This window comes from Chinchilla lanigera, unplaced genomic scaffold (genome assembly GCF_000276665.1).
Source record: "Chinchilla lanigera isolate Chin_1 unplaced genomic scaffold, ChiLan1.0 scaffold00080, whole genome shotgun sequence".
Lineage (NCBI taxonomy): Eukaryota > Metazoa > Chordata > Mammalia > Rodentia > Chinchillidae > Chinchilla > Chinchilla lanigera.
The window spans coordinates 813,576-840,460 of record NW_004955481.1 but is presented as its reverse complement, the minus strand read 5'-3'; the positions used below and the strand labels follow the sequence as shown (position 1 = coordinate 840,460).

Genomic DNA, 26,885 nt, shown 5'->3' with positions numbered 1-26,885 from the left:
AAAAAAAAAAAAAAAAAAAAAAAAAAAAAAAAAAGTAACACATTATGTGCATGTTAGGTAGACAACCAGATAAATTCAAAACAAGAATCAACAAATAGAATACTGAAAATCTTCTCTTTCTTGGAGCTCTCTCTGTGACTTATTCTAGAACATAAAGCTTTTGAGAAGTTACTGTTTTAAAAATCACTTAAGTCTCTCTCCAGTAACCTCATTAACTAATTACTAAAAAGCTGATCCAGAAACAACTAAACCAAACTAAATGAATTCTAGAGTATGAAGACAAATAGACAGAAAAGAAAAATATTCAACTGAAACCATAAAAAATATTAAAAGTTAGAACGTGGTTATATTTGATAAAAAGACCATGGATAGTGTTTTTCTTTATTTCTACATTTATTTTTCAAACTTTTTATAGAAAATGTACTAATTTATATGAAAATACTTATCTGTGTAACAACTGGAACTTTCAAGAAAATGCTAAGGGCACAATTTTATCAGTTCCCATGCTGAAGTCAAGGTGCTGGATAAAAGGGATGAAAGCGCCCCCATGTGGCTAGAGAGGGAAATGCTGGAGAACCTACTAACTCCCTTCCGTGAAAAGGCTTCTGATTTTTCCACAGGTTTTGCATCTATTCAACACTTAGTGGTATTCTTATCCCTGAAAGGGCTTAGAAGCTGTTGTGCTCACGTAGTGAGCTTGGATTTCTGTCAAGTAAAGAGGGTTTTATGTTTTTAAAAACATATACTAGGGGGTGGGGATATAGGTCAGCGGCACCGTGCCTGTCTGGCAAGCACCAGGTCCTGAGTTTGATTCCTGGTACCAAAAGAAATAAGATAAAAGCACATAATAATCAACACAAACCCTTAAAATTAGCTGAATCTCCACCACAGAACTGCCAACGCTGGCAGGATGTGAAGCAAAGCTCTGGTGTGGGGGCTGGGGGTACAGCTCAGCGGCACAGCACCCGCCTTGCAAGGGCAAGGTCCTGAGTTTGATTCCCGGTAGCAAAAAAAAGCTCTGGTGTGGGGAAAGCTGGGCAAGACTGTGGGGTGAAGAAACCAAACTGATGGAACCAAGGCAGAGTCCAAAGAACAAAAGGTGCTTCAGTTCACGTCAGAAGACAAGCTCAGCTTCTGTTCCCATTTTAGCTATCAAGAGATCAGAAGCCAACTCCAAGGACAGAATTTAAGATAATACCAGGAAGATTTGATTTCATACCAATCCACCAACATGAATCTGACCTCCAGACACTTAGGGAAAGTGTCACTCAATACTGATACTGGGTCAGCAATCTTATTTCTTTGAAGAAAAAAATAAAGAAAAGTTCATTTCCCCACACCAGAGGTGTGTGCTATCACATACTATATGATTATAAAGAATATGCATAACCAGAACAATTTTAAATGTCCTTTTATAATATTTTCACTGTCCTCGAGATAATTTTAGAAATAATTCTAGAAATAATTCTCAGAGAAGAAAATGCAAAGAAGGCACTCAGCTCTAGTTTTTCAAAGACCGGACACCACCCTTGTTACATTTTTGGGTTTCTTTTGTCTTTTTGAGACAGGGTCTCCCTATGCAGTTCAGGCTGGCCTTGAGCTCACTTTGTAGCCCAGGCTGGCCTCGAACTCCTAACGATCCTCCTGACTCAGCCTCCCTAGTGCTGGGATTACAGGTATGCACCACCACACCTGGCTACATATTTTTTTTTAAATCAGGACCATTATCTTAATACCTACAAAAACAACTCCATGACACCAAAACATAGGACTGAAACAATAGACACAAACACATCTTTTCTGTCTCCAGATACAGAGTATTCTCTGTGAACACAGACTCTGAAGAAAGGCCAGTACACTGAAAGACATTTTGAATAGGCGGAGTATAAATAAATGCATTACTGTCATAACATGAAGAATACTTAAGAGATAGTAAATGAAAAAATGCACAACATATAGTGCGATATACTGACTGTACAGTGTAAGCACAATCAAAGTTAATCCCTCACAGTCACACCCAGTCTATAGACAGACTGGCGGGAAATACAAACACCAGCAGCTGCTGAGTGCCAGAGAAAGCTGAGACGAGCTAGAGGTGATGTTGCTGTCGTTTTTGGCTTTCATTTTTCAATGATCCTAAAATTTTATCATAAAGACGAGGACTGGTCCCTGCATACTATTCAACTCTGACACACATCAACATAAGTACAACAGAAGGCCATGCGTCAGTACTGGGCGGGGAGGGGGGCGAAGAACTCCACAGGGTGATCCCAGGCCCTGGAGGAGATCTTGGTTCTATGTGACCCTGGGCAATGATTTCCTCATTCTGTTAAATAAATGGCTGGGTCAGAACAGTAGTTCTTTATCCTTACAGGGTTACTAAATCCTATTTCTGTCACAGGCTCTCCCTAGGGGAAGATCAAAAATGAGACACATATGTTCACAGAAGCCTTAGAAATAACTCCAGAAGGCTTGTGGATCTCCCAAGGCTCAGGACTAGGTTAAGAACGCTGGTTAAAATGCTCTTCCCCGGCTCCAGCTCCACTACCACAGGAAGGCAAACTATTTTCATTCTTTGTATCTTTATGAAGGGTCTCACACAGCTGCCACCAAGATATGCCACAATCACCAGTTTTTTGCCCTAACCAATAGCCACCTCTCTAAAGGGCAGCTTAAGTTCCCAGCCCCCAGCCCCTTAATACACGGCAGAGCTCTGGCCCTAGATGTAAGATTCAGTGTAAAGAGAACTCTAGGCCACTGGTGCAAAATCAAACTGTGAAGTCAAGCAGGGCAGATTGAGAGCCATTTCCAGAGGTATCTGCTGCATCCTGGCATCTCAATTACAGACTTGTTGTGAAGAAATGGTTACAGTGGCCTCGGCATTCTCCAGTGCCAAAAGGTAAGCGCAGGTGGGATTAAAAGGAAGGCCACAAAAAGTAGCATTGGTCAGCAGCAAATTACCTGCCAACAGGCGAGACTTTCTCTTTTTTTGCTGTATGTTTGCTTGTTTTCTTTTTTTATTTATATTTTTTAATATTTTTTTTGTCTTTTTGAGACAGGGTCTCACTATGCAGTTCAGGCTGGCCTTGAGCGCACTTTGTAGCCCAGGCTGGTCTCGAACTCGCAATGATCCTTCTGCCTCAGCCTCCCAAGTGCTGGGATTACAGGCGCGAGCCACCACGCCCAGTGTTTGCTTGTTTTCTGAGACAGGGTCTTACTATTTTGTCCAGGCTGGCCTAGAATTCACTCTGTTGCCCAGGTTAGCCTCAAACTCATAGTGATCCTCCCACCTCAGACTATCAAGCACTGGAATTACAAGCGGCCGAGCCTGGCTCCAGGCAAGAATTTCTTACGTTACCAACTCCACAAAGTACCTGTTCCCTTTCTTACCTCTGTCATTAACCGCTTCCCCACTTAAAGCCAAGAAAATGTTTTCTCCAACCCCAGGGGTCAAAGAGGACTGACAGTTTTCAATACTGAAAATTCTTATATTAAAAACAAGCTCTACTTCACACGTTGAAAACAAAAACACAGAGGGAAAACTGCTACGAAGTACCGGTACTTCTGAAAAATTCGAGAGGGGGTGTGGGTGTGCTCTGCTGTGTCTCAGTCACATCCTGGAGCCTTGCTGACCTAATTCTGCTTCTGAAACAAGCAACATCAAAGCAGCCACAAGTCAGGAGTGTGCAGCGTCCCGGGCTCCCCGGGCTTTCCTTCCTGGCCTCACTGAGGTTTCTCTCCCAGACACTTTCACTGCCTACCATGGGCCCGCTCCTTCCTGGAGACGGAGCACAGCTCATCAATCACATGGGCCTGGGGTGGGCAGGTTCCGTCCCCTCCGGGCCTCTCCGCCTGCCCTGCTACACTGCCTCTGCCGGAGGACAAGAGTGCCACCGCTCCTCCCACGCCAACCCCGGGGACAGAGACCAGAATGCTCTGGGCAGCACTGACCCAGGCCAAATGTGCTGTGTCCCTCTGGCCTCATAGAATCAGTCTAAGGCCATGGTTCAGCTTTAAAGTCCTCCTGAGTTCACTGACAGCTTTCTGTTACTGCTGATGACCAGTTCTTCCTAACTACCCTACCACAGCTCCCTGTGAAACAAAACACAACAAACGAAACAAACAAAACAAACAAAACAAAACGGCAACAGAGAGGGATGGTTTCAGTGGATTAATCAGTTTCTATTTTTTAAGATGATACCACACAATGTCACTTCTGGGCCAGGGATGAAATTATTCTTGCCACCCACAGGCTACTCCAAAGCAAGCTGCTGTGTGTTTTCTCGGGGGTGCTGGGAACTGGACCCTGGGCTTCCCGCACACTAAGCACATGCGTCAGCACTGAGCTACCGCCAGCCCCATACAGACGCTGAACTGTACAAGAGGTCTGCAGTTAACTAGCAACAAGTCTGAAGATTTGGTTACGAATATAGGTACACAGCTGGTTCATCAGATCCCGGTTCTGGCCCTCAACCCAGTGCATCTCAACTAAGGCATCATCCACCTCCTTCTTGACATTTATCAAACACTTGAACAGATACTGCGGGCCCGCTCCTGAGAGGTGCTTCCCCTTGTCAGCCTCGGGGCTGCCGAGCTGCTCAGAAGCCTCTCGGTCCTGGGCTCCATTGCTAGAGCCCCTACAGCTTTCTGCCACCTCTGTCCCTCCCTTTTCCTCACTCATTTCGTCCTCCAGGGGCTCTGGGGTGTCCTCCTGAGACAACGACTCCTGGCTTGGGCAGTGGCCCCCAACACTGGCAGACTCGTCTTCCCGCAGAGCAGGGCCACACAGGGCACCCTCCTGGAGGGCCAGGGCCACATCCTGGCTACTGCTCGCCTCTTTGGGCGTGGCCTTTTTCTCCTCCAAGGCCTGGATGACGTCCTCGGGGGCGCGAGGCACCTCCCTCAGCTGTCTCACTCGTTCTCTCTTCTTCCTCCTTAGATGGATCCAGGAGTTTTCTATGGCCGTCAGGAAGAGGCTGACTTCTTCCTTCCCACAGGGAACTCGTTTATGCTGCACCTATGTGGGAGAAAGGGAGTTTTATAGGAAATCATTTTTCCTTTTTACCAAATGCCCTTAAAAAAAGAGAGGCAGAGAGAAAAGGAAAAAAAAATAGGAGAAAAGAAAAGAAAGAAAGAGGAGTACTTCATCAGTGTGCTTCACCAGGTACCTTCAGGTCCGTGAGAATTTTTTCTATCCATGTCGTCACGACTACTATGCCTTCCGCTGTCTCGGAGCCCAGAGATGACGCTTTGAGGGACAATTCCTTCATCACAGACGCCAGCACGACAAACGTAATGGGCTTCCTTGGCTTCTCTAATTTTCTTCGCTTGCTTGGTGGTGACTGAAAGAAAAAAGAAGTCGTGGAGAAGAGAAAGAAGTTCTCTAAATAATCAAATCCCATGCACCACAACGGACTCACCCAGGGAAATTCTCACAACTCCTGCTCCCAGTCACAGAGCACTAAAAACACAAAGGCCTTCACACATGTTATTTGCAGGACTTAAATCAACCCTGCAAGATATTTTTACCATGTCTCCATTTTACAAAAGGGAAAACTAAGATACAGAGAGGGTGTGTGGTCACACTTCAAGATCACAGGGCTACACACCTCACGGTCACACGGCCAGTAAGAGCAGGGCTGGGATTAGAACGTGAACCCCAAGTTCCTTCCAAACATACATCACCCAGCCTGTGTCAGCGACCAGCACCAAAATCATCCAGTGCTCAATGCCCTTGTCTGTCTGCTGTGCGCAGAGCAGGCCCGCACAATTACTAGTTCAGGAGAACTCGAAGATCCTGAGGGCACAATGCTCTGAACGGCGTAAGATCACCAACTTTTAGTTTGGGCTTATACTTGCTCAGGCTTGAAATAAAGCAACCAGCGAGCCACAGCTTGTGAGATCACACGCGAGGAACGACCAGGGCCACGGACAGCACGGGAGTGGGAGCGGAGAACTGCGGAGTCTCGGCTGGGTGAGCACCCTGCAGGCACAGGACTGACGAGAACGCTGGATTTGAAAGCAGGTGCCATGGAAGTCCAGACTGCTGCTGTCCATTCTATCCCAAGCTTGCACGGTGAGCTGTGCCCTACCCACTAGAGGGACTCAAGCTCCACTTGAAAAACTCAATGGCACCACTGTACTACAGTTTATTTCTTCAAAGTAGAAATTTTCTAAATTTCATCTTAAAAAAAAAAATGACCGTTGGCTAAGTTCACACATATTATGTTTTAAAAGATAGTTTTACTTGTTGGCAAAATTAAAGCTTTTAAAAATGAAGACAATTCTAAGGTCGGGGCCAGCTGAGCCGGCCAGAAGAAAAAGGAAAGAGACCGAAAAAGAGAAAACACTGTCAAGTTTGCAGTCTGCGACTGGAGGAGCCCCTGGACTGCAGCTGCTCACTGCACTCGTGCCTGGAGACACCAAGAGCACAGGCACAGGCTCGGCAAGGTGTGCGCCACCACTCCCGGGAAACAGCGAACTCCTAAGACTTGTCTGCGCCTAACTTGTTCAGTTACGCTTCAGAAAGGATGACACAAATTCATATGGACATTATGACAGCTGCATTGTAATTACTCAATCACCCAACATGAAACACGTAATTCCTACAGTCTACCGAGAGCCTAATGCTTTGCATTACGGAGTTTGAAACAAGATTTATACTAAGCTGGAAAGAAAGGTGGTGGTACGGGGAAGGAGAAGAGGTCAGAAATCAGATTCTCCACAACACTTCCCAACAGTCAAGGCTTTACTATGGGGAGCTCCCCAGACAGGGCCATCCCCACCAAGCACACCAGAGGTCAGCTGCAGGCAGGACCGCACGGACAGCACTTCATTATCGCCTTCCATACCTCTGCTTACACACAGTGATCATTTGTGCTCACAAATCCCAGCCAACGAAGTGAAGCTAGTACCCTTTCTCTCTTGTCACGCTGCAGCTAGACTATAACCCTCTTTCTCTAGAAGTCAGAATGGACTTTCCATCATTTCTAGAAAGTAAAAAAAAGAGAGGGCACTGTCACCAAACCTAACAAGACTTGTATCAGAGATCTGCTTTCAAAGTGATGAGGGAATCACAATGACACAGACAACTCATTATCTTGCTTCTTTGAAACTAAAATGCAAAGCCAGGCGTGGTGGCACACACCTGTAATCCCAGCACTGGGGAGGCTGAGGCAGGAGGATCATTGCGAGTTCGAGACCAGCCTGGGCTACAAAGTGAGCTCAAGGCCAGCCTGAACTGCATAGTGAGACCCTGTCTCAAAAAGACAAAAAGAAAAAAAAAGAAAGAAACTAAAATGCAAACTTCGCTATTTCAAAGTGGTTCCCTCATCTTGCACCCTGGCCCCCAGTTTACCATGAGCAATCAACAAATGCGGCAGTTTTTGGGCAGTGCTGGCAATGAATCTCAGGTCCTTGCACATACTAAGTACATGCTCTACCATCAAACTACCCCCAGCCCCAACAGATGGCACATTTCTAAAGATTTCTAATGAGCTACGTTAATACACATGTAACTATACACACTCTCAGGATTGTTCTGAAGTTAGTTTTACTGTACTGTAAAAACAGTCACTCAAGAGACAGATAATTTATACTCTAAAAATTCTTTTTTCTTTTGGTACCAAGAATCAAACTCAGGACCTTCCGCTTGCCAGGCAGACATGGTGCTGCTGAGCTATGTCCCTGTCCCAAAGTTCTTGAGTAAGGTTTTTAAATGACTAAATGTTAACTTAATTATGGCCTATAGCAATCATTCCAGTGGTCCCCTTGTTTATATTGGAAATCCCATGTAGGCAGGTAAAATGCAAGAAGATCATGTCTTACGACATTAATAATTACAGTCAACCGCCAGGCATGGTGGCACATGCCTGTAACTGTGAGTTCAAGGCCAGCCTCGGTCACATAGTGAGTTCAAGGCCAGTCTGAACCATATAGTTAGATGCTGTCTCAAAAATAAGCAAATAAATAACAGGCAACCATACAGGTCCCTGGTATTAGGTCATTTTATACTGTGCCACAAACACTAGGTAAGGAGAAGCTGGTTTTCCCATTAAAACAACCTTATCTTGCTAATATGCTTATAGTTTCAAACCACAAATACTTTACAGGTTATATTTATTTTGGTTTTGGTAGCTGGGGTCAAACCCAGAGCTTTGCACATGCACCACCCAAAATTACAATGTAAAAGAAGCCTGATGAGGAGCTGTAGATCACGCGGGGGATGTGGGTTTTGTGTCTTTTGAATCGCAATGAGTCAAGGAATGACAACCAACAGGGGAGCAGCTTCCCCTGTTAATTTATTACAATGCGTGAAACACATTAAAGCCATAGATGGGGTGAAAAGCAGTTACTAAGTGCTAAAATACGTTTACTTAGCAGAGCTGTCCACCATTTTTTTCAAATCTTAAATTTCTACATCTCAGTGGCGCTGAGGAGGCAGCTCGGTGATACAGTACTTGTGTAGAAAGCACAAGGCTCTAGGTTCAATCCCAAGCACTGCATAAAAAAATAAAGTAAATCTCAGAGTAAACAGTCCAGAGACTTTCAAATGAGGTGTGAGCTGACACAAACCAGTGGTGTGTGAGCTGCACTGCCAAAGCTCTGCCGAGACACACAATGAAACCGCAGGCAGCAGCAATCACTGTATTCGCCCTGCAGATTTAGGAAGAGAAGGCAGCCATTTGCTAGACAGCTGCTGAGCAGAAACCCATGGCCCTCCTGTTTTGGAAAGCAGATTCCAGAACGGCCTTGAGGGGAAGGGAGTGCTCTGGGCCACTGTGCTGGGGTCTCCACTGCTCTGCCACCTTCTAATGGCTGCTCCCCCAGGTCCTCCAGCAACTAGCAGAATGCCCGCGAGGTGTCACTCAGTATCACCCTGTGACTTGGAGACACAAAGCCTAGGTGGCAATACCAGCACCAGGCAGGGACACAGACAGGTGGCTTGCTAGCAAGCCAAGCCAGGTCTCTCACCAAGGGCGTCTGAGCCAAACGTGGATCAGCCCTCCTGCCAGGAACTACCTTGCTGCCTAAGGCGCGAGCTTGCTTATCAACACACAGTAGACTTTTTGTTTTATTTCTTTTTTTTGTTGTTTGTCATTATTTTTGTTTGTTATTATCTCAATTTGACTGGTTCCTGTTTAGAATGTCCCCAAATCATCTCCAGGATATACGTAAAAACAGTGAACATTTTAAAAAGCAAAGGAAACCCATGTTTATAGCAGCACACTTTGTAATGGCTAGATCTTAGAAATAACCCAAATGCTCATCAACCGAGAAATGAGTAAAAAAGATGTGATCTTTTTACACAATGGAGTACTACTCAGTCATAAAGGAGGACAAACTGGAGACTTTTATAGGTAAATGCATGCAACTCGAGACCATACTCGTAAGTGAAATAAATCAGACCCACATGTGCAAACATCATATTGTCTCCCTAACGTAAGAAGCTGAAAGAGTAAAATAAGATCCAAAATAGACAACAGATATTGTAAAATGGGAAGAAACTTCAAAAGAAAAGAGAAACTGGGATAGGGGAATGGAGAAAAGAAGGAAGGGAAAAGCAAAAAGACAACAATTATATATATATATATAATATAGTTAAGATAGTTATACTACTAATTTCTCTTTGTTGATTGAAAAGGAAGGTTTGTGCTAATATTGTCTGGACAATTAAATGTGGATATTTTGTACTCTGAGTAACCAATACAAAGATAACAATATGTAATATATTAAACATTGTTACGCTCCTATTATACTGTTTTGAAATTTTTTGTTTTCCTTTTTAAAATTAAAAAATTAGAGCCAGGCGTGGTGGCACACGCATGTAATCCTAGCACCCGGGAGGCTGAGGCAGGAGGATCTTTGCGTGAGTTCGAAACCAGCCTGGGCTACAATGTGAGCTTGAGGTTAGCCTGAACTGCATAGCAAGACCTTGTCTCAAAAAGACAAAAAATTAAAACATTAAAAAAAGCAAAGGAAAGCCAGGCTCAGAAACACAAATACCACCATCTGTAATGTGTGGAATCTAGAAAAGATGGCAGGAAAGTAGAAGGGAGACTATTATTGACAAGAGAAAGTGACACAAATGAGGGCGAGTGGAAGGGGTGTGAGAGGACAGCAGAGGAAGAGAACAGCTGTTATACCTTTAAGAGGTCATGATGTTGATGTGAATTTATTGTGGTAAAAAGTGTGCACTATATTAAACAAAACAGACATTATAAAACAACTTTTTATTTTAAAAAATGTATCAATGTATAGAGATATCAAGAAACTGTCTAGAATGGTACTCATTTAACCGTTTTAATCTGTCTATGGGAGTAAGATGCTGAGCACATTTTTCTTTTTCTTTGAGTATTTTTTGACTAGCGCTATTACAAAATGTTTCTGAGTAGAACATATTAATTCTTCAAGTATGTGAGGGTGGGCATGGTGCACACACCTGTAATTCCAGCACTTGGGAGGCTGACGCAGCAGGATCAGCATGAATTCAAGGCTAGCCTGGGCTACATAGTAAATTCAAGCCAGTCTGAACTACATAGTGAGACCCTGTCTTAAAAGAAAAAAAAAAAAGGTATGTGAGATGATGGATATATTAATTTTCTTGATTGTAGTAATCATCTCACATTATATATGTTCTCAGAACATGTTGGACACCTTAAATATATATAATTTTATTTGTCAGTTGTACTCAGTTCAAAAATAAAATAACAAAATAGAAAAACTGGCGAAATCAAATAAAATCAGTAGTTTAATAATAGTTTTAAGCTGGGCATGGCAGCACATGCCTGTAATCCTAGCACTTGGGAGGCTGAGGCAGGAGGATCGTTGTGAGTTTGAGACCAGCCTGGGCTACAAAGTGAGCTCAAGGCCAGCCTGAATTACATAGCGAGACCTAGTCTCAAAAAGACAAAAAAAAATTTTATACCAAGCTTAATATCTTAGCTTTGATTATTGTATACTGATTATGAGTGGTATTAAAATCAGGAAAGGCTAGGAGCAGGAGGATCATTGCAAGTTCGAGACCAGCCTGGGCTACAAAGTGAGCTCAAGGCCAGCTGGAACTGCACAGTAAGTCCCTATCTCAAAAAGACCAAAAAAAAAAAAGCAGGAAAGATAGGAGAAGAGTTTGCATTTCTTCCTGTAAGTCTTAAACTATTTCAAAACAGAATTTCAAACACTATATAAAAAAATGCCAACAGGAAGAAAACTATGTTCTCTAAGAATCAAAAGTCAAAGGAACCTGGGTTCCTCACGAATAAATCCTTAAGACTTACATTTATAACAGATATGCTTTTCTGCTATATTTTGATTTTTGTGTGTGTAGGGAGGCAATACTCGGGTTTGAACTCTGATGTACTCTACTACTGAGCTACATTCTAGCCCTTTTTATTTTTAATTCTGAGACAGCACTGCTAAACTGCCCAGGCAGGATGTGATCCTCCTATCTCAGCCTCCCTGAGTGCTGGGATTAAAGGCGGGTGGCCCTGTACCCAGCTTATATTCTGATTCTTTAAAAAAGGCTTCCAAGGGTTGGGGATGCAGCTCAGAGGCACAGTGCCTGCCTGGCAAGTGCAAGGTCCTGAGTATGATTCCCAAGACCAGGAAAAAAAACAACCAAAAAACAAAAACAAGAGCTTCCAAAAAAACATCTGAACAGAAACAGAATTATAGCAACTGAAACTATCTAAAGTTAATAAACCAAGACATAAATATAAAAGCAATGTTTTATCTAGGGCTACCTAATAGCACTTTCTGTGATGACGGAACTGTTTCATATCTGCAATGTCTGACACAGTAACTTCTAGCCACATGTGATATTAAGCATTTGAAATATGGCAAACGAGACTGAGAAACTAAATTTTGGCTTTTATTACTCTTTTTTTTGGCCTTTTTGAGACAAGGTCTCACTATGCAATTCAGGCTGGCCTTGAGCTCACTTTGTAGCCCAGGCTGGTCTCGAACTCACAATGATCCTCCTGCCTCAGCCTCCTGAGTGCTGGGATAACAGGCACGTGCCACCATGCTGGCCATTTTTTCTTTTAAACTATGCTGTGGATTAAACCAAGGGTCTCACACATGCTACACAAGGGATCTTAACACTGAGTTACACCCCTCCTTTTAAGGGATGTAACTAAATTGCCCAAGCTGGCCTGAAGCTTCATCTTCCTACCTCAGCCTCTCAATTTTATTCAGTTTTAATTTAAGACATAATGCATGGTCACTGGCTCTCACACTGAACAGCACAGATGAAGAGGGCCTGGAGGGAGTCATCATGAAACAGAGAAGTCACTGAAGCTTCTCTCTGGGGAGTGGGGCAGTGTGAAGCTGCTTTTCTTATAAACTCTTCCACACTATGTGATGTGTAACTTTCTTTTTTTTTGGTCTTTTTGAGACAGGGTCTCTCCATGCAGTTCAGGCTGGCCTTGAGCTCACTTTGTGGTCTCAAACTCGCAACGAACCTCCTGCCTCAGCCTCCCAAGTGCTGGGATTACAGGCATGCGCCACGATGTATTACTTAGATAAAAATAAAGAACTGGGAGTAGAGCTTAGTGGTAGAGCATATGCCTGGCATGCATAAGGCCCCAGGTTTAATCCCCAGTACTGCAAGAAAAAAAAAATTTGTTTTTTTTTTGTTCGTTTTTTGGTTTTTCTCCGGTACTGGAAACCGAACTCATGACCTTGCGCTTGCCAGGCAGGCGCTTTGCCGGTGAGCTAAATCCCCAGCCCCCCAAATTTTTTTTTTTAATTTAAAAGAGTAAAAGAAGGATAATATAGTAATAGGGGGATTTACCGAATTACAGACAAAGTGGTAGGACAATATCAATGGTTGTTATTTTACCTACTGGTATCTTCAAGATAGTTTCCCAGGAAAACAAACAGACAAATAATAGTAAGTTACAGACAAAAATGGCAGGAAATCATCAATGGTTGTTGTACTATACTTTGGCTTCTTCAAAGTGGTTTCTAGGAAGAAAATTTTTAAAATTTAATTTTCGAAGAGCTAGCCGGGCGTGGTGGCACACACCTGTAATATCAGCCCTTGGGAAGCTAAGGCAGGAGGATCGCTGTGAGCCTGAGGCCAGCCTGGGCCACGTGGAGTTGAAGGCAGCCTGAACTACACAACAAGATGCTGTCTCAAACAAAACAAAACATAAAAAGAGAGAGAGAGAAAGAAAACTTTGATGTATATTCTTAAAACTGGTAACAGTGATTATCACTGGACGGTAGGTTATAGTAATTTTTACTTTCTTCCTTAAAAAAAAAAAAAAAGTGCCTTGAAGGAAAAGGGGTAGCAAAAAGGGAGAAGAAATTATAATTCAGGTATCTGTCTGGCAGCCAGGTGTGCTGGTGCACATCTGTAATACCAGCACTCGGGAGGCTGAGGCAGGAGGACTGTTGGGAGTTCAAGACCACCCTGGGCTACAAAGTGAGCTCAAGTAAGCTCACAAAAAAAGATTATCTGTTTGACAAATATTTTCTACATGCCACTTTCCACATACTGCTCAAAAGAACTGTAGGATGATGAAAGAATGTACAGTTCCTACTCTTATAGAACTTCCAAATTAATGGATAAATCAAAATGTCTACAGCATAAACTATAAATCAGTAAGGGTAATTCTTAAGTAAATTTCTACATAAATCAATATGTCTACAGTTGGTGGACTGCCATCTCCTTAAAGTAGTCACCTTGGAGAACCATTTACTACAATACTTTAAGAAGCCATGCAACAGTTTTAATAGTGTCCAGCTATTAAAAAAAAAAAAAAAAAAACAGAGCCAGGCATAGTAGCACACATCTATAATCCCAGTACTTGGGAGGCTGAGGCAGTAGGCTCTCTGCAAGTTTGAGGCCAGCCTGGGTCGCATAAGGAGTTCAAGGCCAGCCTGAACTATATAGCCAGATCCTGTCTCAAACAAACCAACTCACTTTTCAAAGCACAAAGATACAAGCCATCTTGGATAACATTCAAAGTAAATTACATGAAAAAAAAAAACAAGACAAAACACAACTACGTAAAAAACAAAAAACAAAAAAACCCACAACTACATAGGTCAGGTATGCTGGGACACTTCTGTAATCCCACAACTCTGAGCTGAGAGGCTGAGGCAAGAGGAATGCAAGTTTGAGTCCAGCATGGGCAACTTTATAAAATCCACCTCAAATTAGAAATAAAAAAGGGTTCAGGATATAGCTCTATGCAAAGGATCTAGGTTCAAACCTCAAAATTAAAAAGAGCAGCTATGTGGGCTCTGAAAGCAATTTAAACTGGGCAAGGCGGCACAGGCCTGTAATCCCAGCACTGGGAGGCTGAGGCAGGAGCACTGCTGTGAGTTCAAGGCCAGCCTGAACTGCATAGCAAGATCTTGTCTCAAAATAAATAAAAATAAAAATAAAAATAAAATATAAATAAATAAATGAAAGCAACTTAACAAAATTCTGAGCTCCCAAGGAATATCCCTTTAGGAATTAAAAACAAAACCAAAAGCTAGAAGCAGTAACCAAAGCAAAATTCCTATAAACCTGACAAGTGATACAGTGACATTAGCAGTGGCTAAAATGAGAGTGAGGCTCAAAGTTCCAAGCTGACGTCTGCCCCGCCCCTGGCAGCACTGGGGCGCCTACTCGGAACCCCTCAGCTATCTGGAACTGGCTCAGAAACGCAGAGCAGTGAGCAGAACACTGTCAGGAGACCCCAGCTGTGACACCCACAAAGTCACTTCATTAATTTGATCCCTCCCCTCCATCTGGTCTCCAAACAGCCTCCTGGTTATTATTCCCTAGACAGGAAACTCCCAGGCTAACAGAAAATGCCTTGAACACAGGGGAACACTTCTTACAACCGGAATTCCTGGGCAATGCTCATACCAAGAGTGTACAATTTACTTACTAGAGCCAAAACCCTCTATTTTTGACATGTCAAACTTCCTTAGAGCATGAAAGCAAAGCTGAAATAATGCCTGGAGCAATTAGAGAACTGGGACAAAAAGGCTTTCCAAGCAATGGTTAGAATCCTGTCAAGAACAGTCCTCACAATATGCTTCCTATATTCATCATTAGCCAGAGATGATGGTACAAAAATTCTATCAACGCCAGGATCCGTCTTTTCGTTGCTAAAATAAATCCAGACAATGGCAATGGGCTTAGTGTAGGCCCCTGAATTACCAGTGAATTAGATTTTTCAGCATTCAGCACCAACAAACGAGTCAGTAGGCCTGAGATAAGTGAAAAAGTAAGTTGCTATAGTAACTTGAATGGTTACCCTAAAATGGCAAGGGCGTGGGTGGGGAAGTAGGTCAATATTTCTGCTTTTTTGCCTCTCCTTGTCTAAAACAGCATCTTCCTCCTTCCCCATCCCGACAGGAGCAAAATGGGGTGGGTCTTTTCCTAAAAGCAGAAGGTGGGAGAGGTCTAGGTAGAGGGACGGGGAAGGCAAGAAGAAGGCCAAATCACAACCTTCCCGATCTCATGAGCAACCTGGGACTAGCCCCAGGGAAAGTAGTTGCTGATCAAGGGCACCAGCGCTAAGAAACTGTTGCCGGGTTACTACAAATCAGAAATTGCCATTTTCGCCTAGCGGTTTAAGGGCAGCTAATGGAACACTTGGGAATGCATTAATAGCTTGCGGGTGGCAGTCGTGGTGGGGAAGCAGAAATCCTCTAGTGTGGGAGAAATGTGAGGCCCCTAGCCAGAGGCATTCTCTCCCGGTCAGAAACTCTGCACGAGACTGTGGGCTGTTTTAAGAGACAGGAGACAGGCTAAGGGGTTCCTTTTCAGAATAAGCTGATTTTGCTCACATGGAAACACAGTGCTCTTTGACACCTGGCCGTGTGAGGGCTCCTCATCCAGTAAGCCGAGGGCAACTGGCCGGGGCTGTCTGCACAGTGCCAGGGCTCATTATCAGCTTTCCAGCTGCAGGGCCAACAACAGAGGTGGGACGTGGGCTAAGCAAAAAGCATTTGGAACCAGGTGCCGCTCTATTTTGCTGCAGCTGTTTGTGTCTGCATAGGGATAACACAGGGCATTACGAACAATTTTAACCATCTGGTGTGAAGGTCTCTGTGTTCTCAAAGACAATAGAAAGGGTAACCCTTTAAGGGGATCAAAAAAGCAGAGGCATGTTTTCTTTTTTCCCTTTTCTTTTTCAGTGTTTTGAGATGGGGTCTCACTATGTAGTTCAGGCTGTCCTTGAACTCACTATATGGCCCTGGCTGCCTGCCTCAGCCTCCCAAGTACTGGGATTACAGGTACGGCTTCAAGCACTAACTTCTAAGTACACTACTGCACTGTCCAGACGTGAGCTCAGGCTCCCATGGGAGCTGTTCGAAGGGAGGGGAGGATTCAATCCAGCAGCCCGCCTCACAGAGTGCAGGAGCGGAGGCTCAGTCTCTACTTTGCGCCTCTGTTTCAGAAACAAGGCAGTGACTGCACACTGCACCCCGGAGCTCGTACAAGGGCAGGGACAGAGACACGGCAACATCCACGGGGCTGAAGAAACCCAGAGCCGCCGAGACCTAGGAAGAGCAGCTCTGAGAACAAGCCTGCTGTAGGGACTGGGAATGAGAACTTGCAGGAGCAGATCCTGAGCCTCCACGAACACTGTTCGAAGACGGAACACGTGCCGAGCGGCTGTACACAAGCTGACAGGGGCGGCCTTGCACAGTGCCACCAGATGCGGTGGCACATACCTGCAATCCAGGACTGGGCAAAAAAATACACACACACACACACACACACACACACACACACACACACACAGCCAGAGGCCAGCCACTCAGAGAGAACTGTGAGAACAGAGATGCTGTTCTCTTACCACTTCCCAGCACAGCCCAGAAAGCCTCTCAGCCTGGCCAGCTCCGAGGTGCGCTCCTTGTATGCAATCAGGGCAGACAAAAAGACGCATGTGAACTTTTTTATTTATTTTGTTTTGTTTTGTTTTCCGGTACCGGCAATCGAACTCATGACCTTGCGCTTGCCAGGCAGGTGCTGTGCCACTGAGCTAAATCCCCAGCCCCAAATGAATTGTTCTTTTTTTGTTTGTTTGTTTGTTTTCCAGCACCGGGAATCGAACTCATGACCTCACACTTGCCAGGCAGGCGCTGTGCCACTGAGCTAAATACCCAGCCTGTGCATGTGAACTTTTTAAATTGCAGTATACAAAACGAAGAGAACTGGCTAAGGCTCCCCATCACCTTTAAAACTGGTCACTATTCTAGTGCTAATCTTACAGGCACCCGAATGATCCTTAAGCGTTAACACATCAAAAGACTTCAACTGGAATGAGCTGGGGATAGAACTCACTTGCCTTGTCTGAGGACTGAGGTCAGCCCGATCCCAGAGAGGGACAGAGACACAGGCAGACAGACAGACCCCAAAACGTCTACATTCACCTGGAAGCTCAACGGTCAGGAAAAGGAAAGCAGCAGTAGTAAAGAAAAAAAAAGAAAAACCAGACTTAATTTCAATTCCTGAGGAAAGTCAGTAGGGTAATTACACCTGCAAAGTAGTCCTACAGACCAGGTTCCCTGCATTCCTCATTCCTAAAAGATGCATTTCTATCTGCCAAACAAGAACCACTGTGTTCCACAAATCCACGGAGGAAAGCTCCACACCCATCACAGACAGCCTTCTAGGATTGTGTCTTATTTACAACTGTTTTCCACTGTCCCTGAGGACAGACCTCAGGGAAATGGAACAATGCAGATTTAGTTCAGCTGTGACCTAATAAAACCACCATGTGCCGGCATTCGAAGAAGCCAAGGCCAAGGCTCTACTTACTGGTACTGTGACGTCATCATAAAAACTCCAAGCCAAAGCCCATCTCATTGTCCGACCTTGACAGAACTCAGTGAAGGTGACTTTAGGAACCTGAAAAAACAAACACAGTGTCTCATTAACCTGAAGTCATGCTGGTATTTCTGCCTACTTCCTCCTGTTAAATTATCTATTAGTCCTTTTTAATTAGTTCAACAATATTATCTAAAAAGTAGTCATAGCTAGGTGTGGTGGTACACACCTGTAATCTCAGCAGTCAGGAGGCTGAGGCAGGAGGATCATGAGTTCGAGACCAGCCTGGGCTACACAGTGAGCTCAAGGCCAACCTGAACTGCATAGTGAGACCCTGTCTCAAAAGGGCAATCAATCAATCAATCAATCAATAAAAGCAGTTATACACAGCTGTCTAATAATCAATGAATATAAAAATTTTCCTCCTATAGAACACTAAGGAGAATTTATAAACGTAACTTGAAAGTTCAAATGGAAGAAACATCTAAAACTGCTCTTTGGAGAATCATTTATGAAATGATTCAACTTGTTTATGTCTTCCTTTTTAATAAGCAGAGCCAACCAAAGCCTGGATATACACAGCTATGGAATCTACCACATTTTAGGAAAGAAAAAGGGACTACTGTTACAATCTCACCACGGAACAGTGTTTGGGTAAAACAGGATGAGTAGAATGTCTAAGAGAAAACAGGGATCAGACACTTGGTTTCTGCTCAGTGGCGGGGCACTTGAGAGAGAGACGACAGACAGAGAGGCAGAGAGACAGAGACACAGACGCAGACATACAGAGAGACAGAGAAGAGACAGAAAAAGAGAAAGACAAACTCGGTTTCTACCACTGACCTTCTTCACTGAAAGGCATCACCCCTCGTGCCACACACCACACACGGGGAGTGCTGCAGAGAGGGTTTATTTTCAATATGTTTTAAAAACAGGATCAACAGTCGGCGTGGTGGCGCACGCCTGTAATCCCAGCACTCGGGAGAGGCTGAGGCAAGAGGATTGCGAGTTCGAAACCAGCCTGGGCTATAAAGTGAGCTCAAGGTCAGCCTGAAATGCATAGTGAGACCCTGTCTCAAAAAGACAAAATAAAAATAAAAATAAAAACAGGATCAAGAGGCAAACGGTCTGGTGAGTTAGCCCAGTGGGAAGTACAGTGGACTACAGCAGTATTGTGTTTCTAGCTATTTTCAACTAGCTGTGTGGCCTACAGCAAAATCCCTAACCTCTCTAGCCTTTATTTCTACATTTATAAAAAGTCAAATGGGAGGTCTGTGGTAGACATCATGATTTTGAGGGTGGTTTAGTTTTGTTTTTGTTTTTCTGAGAGAGGGTCTCACTATGGTATGTAGTTCACGCTGGCCTTGAACTCACTATGTGGCCCAGGCTATCCTCAACCTCACAGTGATCTTCCTGCCTCAGCCTCCCAAATCCTGGGATTACAGGTGTGCACCCCCACACCTGGCTGACATATGATTTTTAATTTCTGGTTTCTCTCTCACATTCTACTCATCCTGTTTCTTCCCGTCTTCTTTCTGTTACAATTTTTGTATGTCTTAATAACATATAAAAAGTCCCTCTTAGGCCTAAAATTATAGGTTTAAGACAGGGTCTTACTATGTAGTTCAGGCTGGCCTTGAACTCACTATGTAGCCCAGGCTGGCCTCAAACTCACAGCAATCCTCCTGCCTCAGCTTCCCCAGTGCTGGGATTACAGGCGTGCGCCACCTTGCCCAGCTACAGAATTTTTTTTTTCTTTTCCATGTGTGTGAGATGCTGGGAATTGAACCCAAAGCCTCCACCACCGAATTTTTTTTAAAAGAATAAAAGTACAAAAATGAAAACCCAACCCAAACAGTATACTCAGAATTTTGAGGTATAAAGGAAAATTCTATACTCAAATTATTATGAAAAGTCACCACACCAGCTGGGCATGGTGGCACATGCCTATAATCCCAGCACTCAGGAGGCTGAGGTGGGAGGATTGCCAAGTATGAGGCCTGCCTGAGCTTCACAGTGAATTCAAGGGCAGCTTGAATTACAGTGAAATCCTCTCTCAAGAACAAGAAAACACAAAAATACAAAAATCAAAAACAAGTCACCACAACAGAATGATAATGACCAAGTCCTACCCCCTGGATGCGAAGCTCTTCCTTCAGAGGAGCCAGGCTGCACTTCTTTCCCAGCATGCAGCTGTACCACCTAGGAAGGAAATCAGGCAAATCAATCTTTTACACGGTGATATTTCGAAACAGCTTTACTTGGCCTTCTGGGCATAGTGGTGAACACCCGTAATCCCGGCAATATGGGAGGCTGATGCAGGAGGATCAAGTTCAAGCCTAGCCTGGACACTTGCAATGTAGTGACTGATACCCTCTCTTTAAAAAGTTTAAATTAGCATCACTCAAGTGAACAAAATGAGAACAGTAGCAAACCCTGAGTTAAATCACAAGTGATAATAACAAGAACTGTATATAATGTATTTAGACAAAGACTGAATCGAACAATGGAAAACAAGCCCAAAGCAACTGAGAAGAACAAAATTCCATTCAGCCTGGCCAACCCTCCAGGGCTGTACAGATTTGCAAAGACAGTAAAGGAGACAGGTCTTATCTGTCATTCTCAGAAGGAAGGCCATTTAGCTTTAGGATAGCAATTAGTTAATAAGTGACAACAACCACCACAAAAAAATGCACAAACACTTCCTGTACCTTACTAGGAGAATCTGAAAAGCCTGCCTGCACTTGTAGTATGTCCTGACTTGCAAATGATTTTATTATACTTTGAACAGATAATGAAATAAATCTATTCTATAATAAATACAAATCCAGAAAAGAGAGTGTGAAGATGAGCTGAGCTGGCTGAAAGTTAAAGGAACAAATTCTACTTCTTCAGATTATTCTAAAGTTTGCAAAATGTACAATTTACACGGGATTCTGCTTCAACCCGTGAAGGATTAACTTGTTCAGGAATCACCTTTCCACCATAAACGAGATGAAACAACCATTTTTCAGACAGTGGGCAACTGGTAGCATAGACCTCTAATCTCAGAGAGAAACAGGCTGACTCCTACAATCCCAGCGTTTCCTGCTTACAGCGAACTTCCAGCATTTCCAGTACCGAGTAAAGAAACTCAAGCACACCCCCGAAAGTCTTGGTGAGTTGATGAGACCGAGATGAGAACTGAGAAAAGCTGAGGCAGTTAGGATTTGCAAAGCGAATTAACAAGAACAAGTCAAACCCAAGCAAGAACAAAGGAAATAATAAACAGAATGGAAATTGATGAAAGACAAAATAAAAACAATGGAGAGGAATAATGAAACCAAGAAATATAAAAAAGAAATTTTTTTTGGAGATGAGGTTTCCCTATGTATTTCAGGTTGTCCTTGAACTCCCTAAGTAGCCCTGGCTAGCCTCAAACTTGAAGTGATCCTCCAGCCTCAGCCTCCCAAGAGCTGGGATTACAGGGTGCACCACCACGCCCCGCCCTAAATATAAACAACTTTTAACAATAAAGTTGACAACTAAATGAAACAAATTCTTTGAAAAACATTATGAAACTTATGCAGAAAGAAACCAATAAATAGTTCTATGTCAATTAAAGAAATTAAATTTATATTAAAAACCTTCCTAGACCAAGCCATTTTATTGGGGAATTCTAGTAAACATTTAAGGAAGAAATAATACTGATTCTATATAAATTAGTCCAAAAACTTTAAGAGCAGCTAATACTTCTCAATTCATACTATAAGACTAACAGTACACCTACTAGTGAGGCTGAGGCAGGAAGGTCGTATGAGCCTGGGAGTCTGGAACCATCCTAGACAACATATAGAGATCACTTTGTTGATTCTTGTTTGTGTAAATTAACACCTCTCCTTTAAAGCTAGCATTCCTGAAACTGGCTCTACACATGCAAAAGATTGAATCTAGACTCATATCTCTCACCACAAACTAAACTAAAATCAAAATAGCTCAAAGATCTCAATATAAAACAATCTGCTGGAAGATTAAATAGGTAAAACTCTTAAAACATAGAAATAGATGAGGGTTTTCTAAACAAAACACCAGTTGTACAAGAAATAACACAATCAACCAACAAAAGGGATATCAAATTTAAAACCTTCTGCACAACAAAGGAAATGACCAACAGAGTGAAAAACAACATACACAATGGGAAAAGGTTTTGACAACTATTGGACAGAAGACTAACATCTACAATATATAAAGAACACAAAAGAATTAGACACCCCCCCCAAAACAAAAGAACCAATCAAAAAATGAGCAACTGAAATGAACAGACACTTCTCAAAAGAACAAGTACAAATGGCCAATAAATACAAGGAAAAAATACTCAGTATCTCTGGCCATTAAGGAAAGGCACACTATGCTGGCATCGTGATGCATGCCTGTAATCCCAGCACTCAGCAGGCTGAGGCAGGAAGACTGTCATGAGTCTAAGGACAGCCTGGGCTACATAAGCAAGTTTAAGGCCAGCCTGCATTACATAGCAAGAACCTGTCTCAGAAATAAACAAACAAACAAAGGCAAATTAAAACACTGAGATGCCATACTACTCCAGAAAAATGGCTATACTGTATTCAAGAAATCAAATAATAACACATTCTGGGAAAGCTGTGGAGAAAAAGGATCCCTTATACACTATTGGTAGAAATGTAAACTAGTGCAACCACTATGGAAATTAATATGGAAATTTTTCAAAAAACTAAAACTAGAAATTCTATTCAACCCAGGTATTTCCCTTCTAGGTATCTTCCTGAAAGAAATCAAAACATCGTATTACAATGATACACGTATACCCATGTATTTGCAGCAGCACAGTTAGGCCAAATCCTGCAAGTGGCCTATATGTCCATCAGTGAATGGATTTTTAAAAATGGATGTATACACAATGCAGTACTACTCTGCCATAAAACACGGATAAATCTGAGTCATCTGTAGGAAAATGGATGTACCTTGAGATCATAAATCAGATACACAAGCTTAAATATCGCATGGTTTTACTTATGTAAGAAACCCAAAATAAAATAAATGAAAGAGCAGGTCAGGGATCTAACTCAGCAGCACAGTGCCTGCCTGGCAAGCAAGAGGTCCTCAGTTCGATTCCTGGTACAAAAAAAAAAAAGTAAAATAAAAAACAGATAATAGAGCCAGGCGTGGTAGTGTGAAGCTGAGGCAGGAGGACTGCCACAAGTTTGAGGCCTGCCTGGGCTACCCAGTGAGTTCGGGGCCAGCCCGAACTATAAAGCAAGACCCTGTCTCAAAAAACAAAACAAATGAACAGATAACAGGATGCAGGGATGAGATCTGCAAATGAAAAGGGGACCAAGAGATGGAAGAAGGAAGAGGGGGAAGGAATGAAAGATGAACTGAAGTGTTACACACATGTACCAGTTCCCCCTGCGGAATAGATTTATGTCCTGGAAGCACACTAATAAATCTTTTTAAAACTAGCATTCCTGAACAGATTAAGATTAGAGCCACCAGAAGCCAAGAAATTACCTCAAATAAATGAAGCAGATGAAGGAAACCAAATATTTAGGTAAGTAAGGCTGGTAATAGTTAAATATGTCACTGACGCATGCTATAAACTCAAGGGGAGGGCTAGGGCTGTAGCTCAGCAACGCAGCGCCTGCCTGGCAAGCGCAAGGTCCTGAGTTTGATTCCTGGGACCAAACCAAAACAACAACAAAAAAAAACAAACAATAAACCTAAGGGTATTTCCGTTAACCTAAGCTCAAACCTGAACTGCACTGCAGATGTTTAATGACTGAATTTAATCAAGATGCTTACTGTTTTCTCCAAGTTGTATTTCTTACTGATGAAAGCAGAACTCACTGGATATGTTACGAATCCACTTTTAGCTTCCTGTTTAACAGTGCTTACCCACTACATCCTCCCTACTCTCAGCAGGCGTCTTGTGACAGCTCATCAAAACGCAAGGAGGAAAAGGAGCAAAAGGCAGCCCTCATTACCCAGGAGACTGCGAACCCATTACGCTATTTTAATGATGAGAGGAGCACTCTACTCATTACAGCGTTTAGGAATTCCTCTGAGACGGGAGGCTTCAAGAAAAATTATTGTGAAATCATTTCAAACCTACAATAAGAGTTGTAAGACTACTGCCGAAGACTCCAGTATACGCTTCACACAGATGCACCAATTAACACATTCCCCCATTTGCTTGTTTTACGTGCTTTCCTAAACTGAGAGTTAGCTACAGACCTCATCTCACCCCTTCGGCCCTGTTTTGGCATGTACTTTTTACAGGCAAGGGTATTATCTTTGGTAACCACAGAACAATTGGCCAATTGAAAAAATGTAATAATCATACACTCGATATTCAGATTACCTCTCTCTTTTATCCTGACGCAAGATGCAATCTAGGATTGTGCAATTCATGTATTTGTCTCTTCAGTTTCCCTCTACCTGGAATAGTTCCTTTGTGTCTTTCTCGTTTTGTTTTTTTGACACAGGGTCTCACTATGTAGTTCAGGCTGGCCTTGAACTCACTATGCAGTCCAGGAGGACCTCAAACTCACAGCAATCCTCCTGCCTCAGCCTCTCAAATCCTGAGACTTCAGGTGCGCTGGGATTACAGGTGTGTGCCACCACTCCTAGCTTTCCTTTGTTTTTCTTTTTGGTTTTTTGCCAGTCCTGGGAAACGAACTCACGACCTTGAGCTTTGCCAGGTGGGCGCTGTGCCGCTGAGCTAAATCCCCAGCCCCTTCCTTTGTCTTTCTTTACTTTCATGACTCTATAATGTTTTTGTTGTTTTTGGTTTTTTTGGTTTTTCTCCGGTACCAGGAACCAAACTCACGACCTTGCACTTGCCAGGCAGGCGCTTTGCCGCTGAGCTAAATCCCCAGCCCCTCTATAATGTTTTTGAAGAATCATTTTTACAAAATCCCTCAGTCCCTCAATTTGGTCTATGTGAAGTTTCTACGAAGTTAGATTCTGGGCACACAATTTTGCCATGAGCAGCACAGAAGTGCTACTGTATCTTCTAGGTGCATCACATCAGAAGAGGAATACCTGGGCAAGGTGGTGGCTTTCTGGTCTCTCCACTCTAAATTTCCCACAGTTCTCTTTTTAATTACATATATGTAATCTGAGGAGAGATACTCTGAAACTATGTTATTTTATTCTCTTTGTGTGTGTGTGCTGGGGATCAGATTCAGGACTCACACATGCTAAGCATTCACTCTATCACTGAGTAGTTACACCTGCAGCCAAAATCCTGTTCCTTAAATTTTCCTCTGTTAATTTTTCCACAACTTAGTTTGATGATTACAAACAGTGATTTTTTTCCTAAGCTTATGCGTTCTGGATTTATTCACTGGCATGCTACACTAAAAGGAAAAAATTCTACTATATCCCCCTTATGTAATTTCATTTATTTGATTGAATGGCTTATAAAACATTTTATCATCATTCTTTTTTTCTTTAAGCAAGGTCTCCTCTTGACCATCACTATGTAGCCCAGGTCTCAAACTCATGGCAACCTTCCTGCCTCAGCCTCCCAAGTGCTGAGATTACAGCACCACACCTTGCTTATCATTCATTTTAAAACTCATATTGTCTCAGAGTTAGCTTCACCTAGTTTCCATGGCCTTCTGACATGTCATTTTTTTTAGTATTTCTTTACTTTCTCATATTATGGGATATCCCAACCTGATCTTCTATTTACACTGACCCAACTGTGGAGTTAATTATTTCTCCAAGGAACACTATAAAAACTTTTCTTTTTAAGCCAAATGTTAAATTGATGTGTAATATAAGTGGCCATGAGCCTACTACAAAAACTCTGTTGCCTATAAAATAATTAAATTATTAGAATAAATTCTCCTAGATATTCACTAGAATTGCTTCTTGGCCTTTTGGCTAAGATCAAGTGTAGATATTCACTAAAGCAGGCTGGATATCTTCTTGATCTCAAAATGTACCATTTATACTGTCATAAAGTCCAAATATACATGGCTAGAAATAAACTTTTATTTTTGTTCTTATTAATAAGTAATATTAATTACTCACAGACATTTTTACATCCTAAGAAACACTACATTGTCAAGAGTTCCTCTAAAGCAATGGAACCAAAGATTTTTAATTCCTTTTTTTTTTTTTTTTTTTTTTTGGTCTTTTTGAGACAGGGTCTCGCTATGCAGCTCAGGCTGGCCTTGAGCCCAAGCTGGTCTGGAACTTTTAACGATCCTCCTGCCTCAGCCTCCAGAGTGCTGGGATTACAGGCATGCGCCACCACACCCAGCTTTTAATTCCTTATTGTTCTTTTTAGACTGCCTGATATATTCCATACATATCTGTTGCTCTTAAGTTTTCTTTGACCATCTACAACAGAACAAATCAGTGACCTCTTTCTATAGATATAAGTACCACAGAAGACGATGCAGCAGGTTCACCATGGCTGAAGCCACTGGATCTAACCCTTTATCCCAAAGATCTTAGAGGAAATCACAATGAAAGTTAACTCCCCAACACAGGAGCTAAGTTAAGCACGCTACTTATGTTAAGATGAGAAAATCATATAACCTAACTCATTATAAATAAATAAAGTAGCCCCTTGTTTTTCAGGGTACTTTTCCTTAGTGTGAAGGAAAAATCAAAATAGCATTTGCCCCCTGTGAAGCTCACCACTGGGAATTGCTTCTTCAATATTTTAATTGCAAAACACCGAGCTAACTGGGGAACAAGCCTGTGTACCATCTGTCCCCTGATTTCTCTACCTTTATATCTGTGTAGGGACTCAAGGGCCATATTTCTATGTAATGAGACAATAAAATATTGAAATGTGACTGTACTTTGGGTTCCAATCAGTGATGAAACCAGAGGTCACAGACAGACTCCCGTAACAGTCTTACCAGATAGCAGTTCAGTAAGAAATAAAGTGGCCCATTTTTTATAATAGCGAAAATGAAATCTAAACATATAATATTGAAGAATTAGTTCACTGCTAGATGTGGTGACACACACTTGTAATGTCAGCACTTTGCAGGAGAACTTCAAGTTTTAGCCAAGCCTGAGCAACTTTCTGAGACCCTGTCTCAAGAAAAAAAAAAAA

General features: G+C 42.6%; 1 protein-coding gene across 2 annotated transcripts in view; it reads right to left on the bottom strand.

Annotated features, from left to right (window-relative positions):
• Positions 1–4,161: 4,161 nt before the first annotated feature.
• Positions 4,162–26,885, bottom strand: part of Mettl16 (methyltransferase like 16) — a 74,270-nt gene continuing 51,546 nt past the window's right edge. For both annotated transcript variants that reach the window (XM_005402584.1, XM_005402583.2), the window contains exons 7-10: positions 19,921–19,990; positions 17,780–17,869; positions 5,169–5,342; positions 4,162–5,017 (exon numbers count right to left, since the gene is read on the bottom strand). In XM_005402584.1, coding sequence (XP_005402641.1) covers positions 4,394–5,017; positions 5,169–5,342; positions 17,780–17,869; positions 19,921–19,990 — 958 coding nt within the window. In that variant the 3' untranslated portion in view covers positions 4,162–4,393. The remainder of the gene's footprint in view (positions 5,018–5,168; positions 5,343–17,779; positions 17,870–19,920; positions 19,991–26,885) is intronic.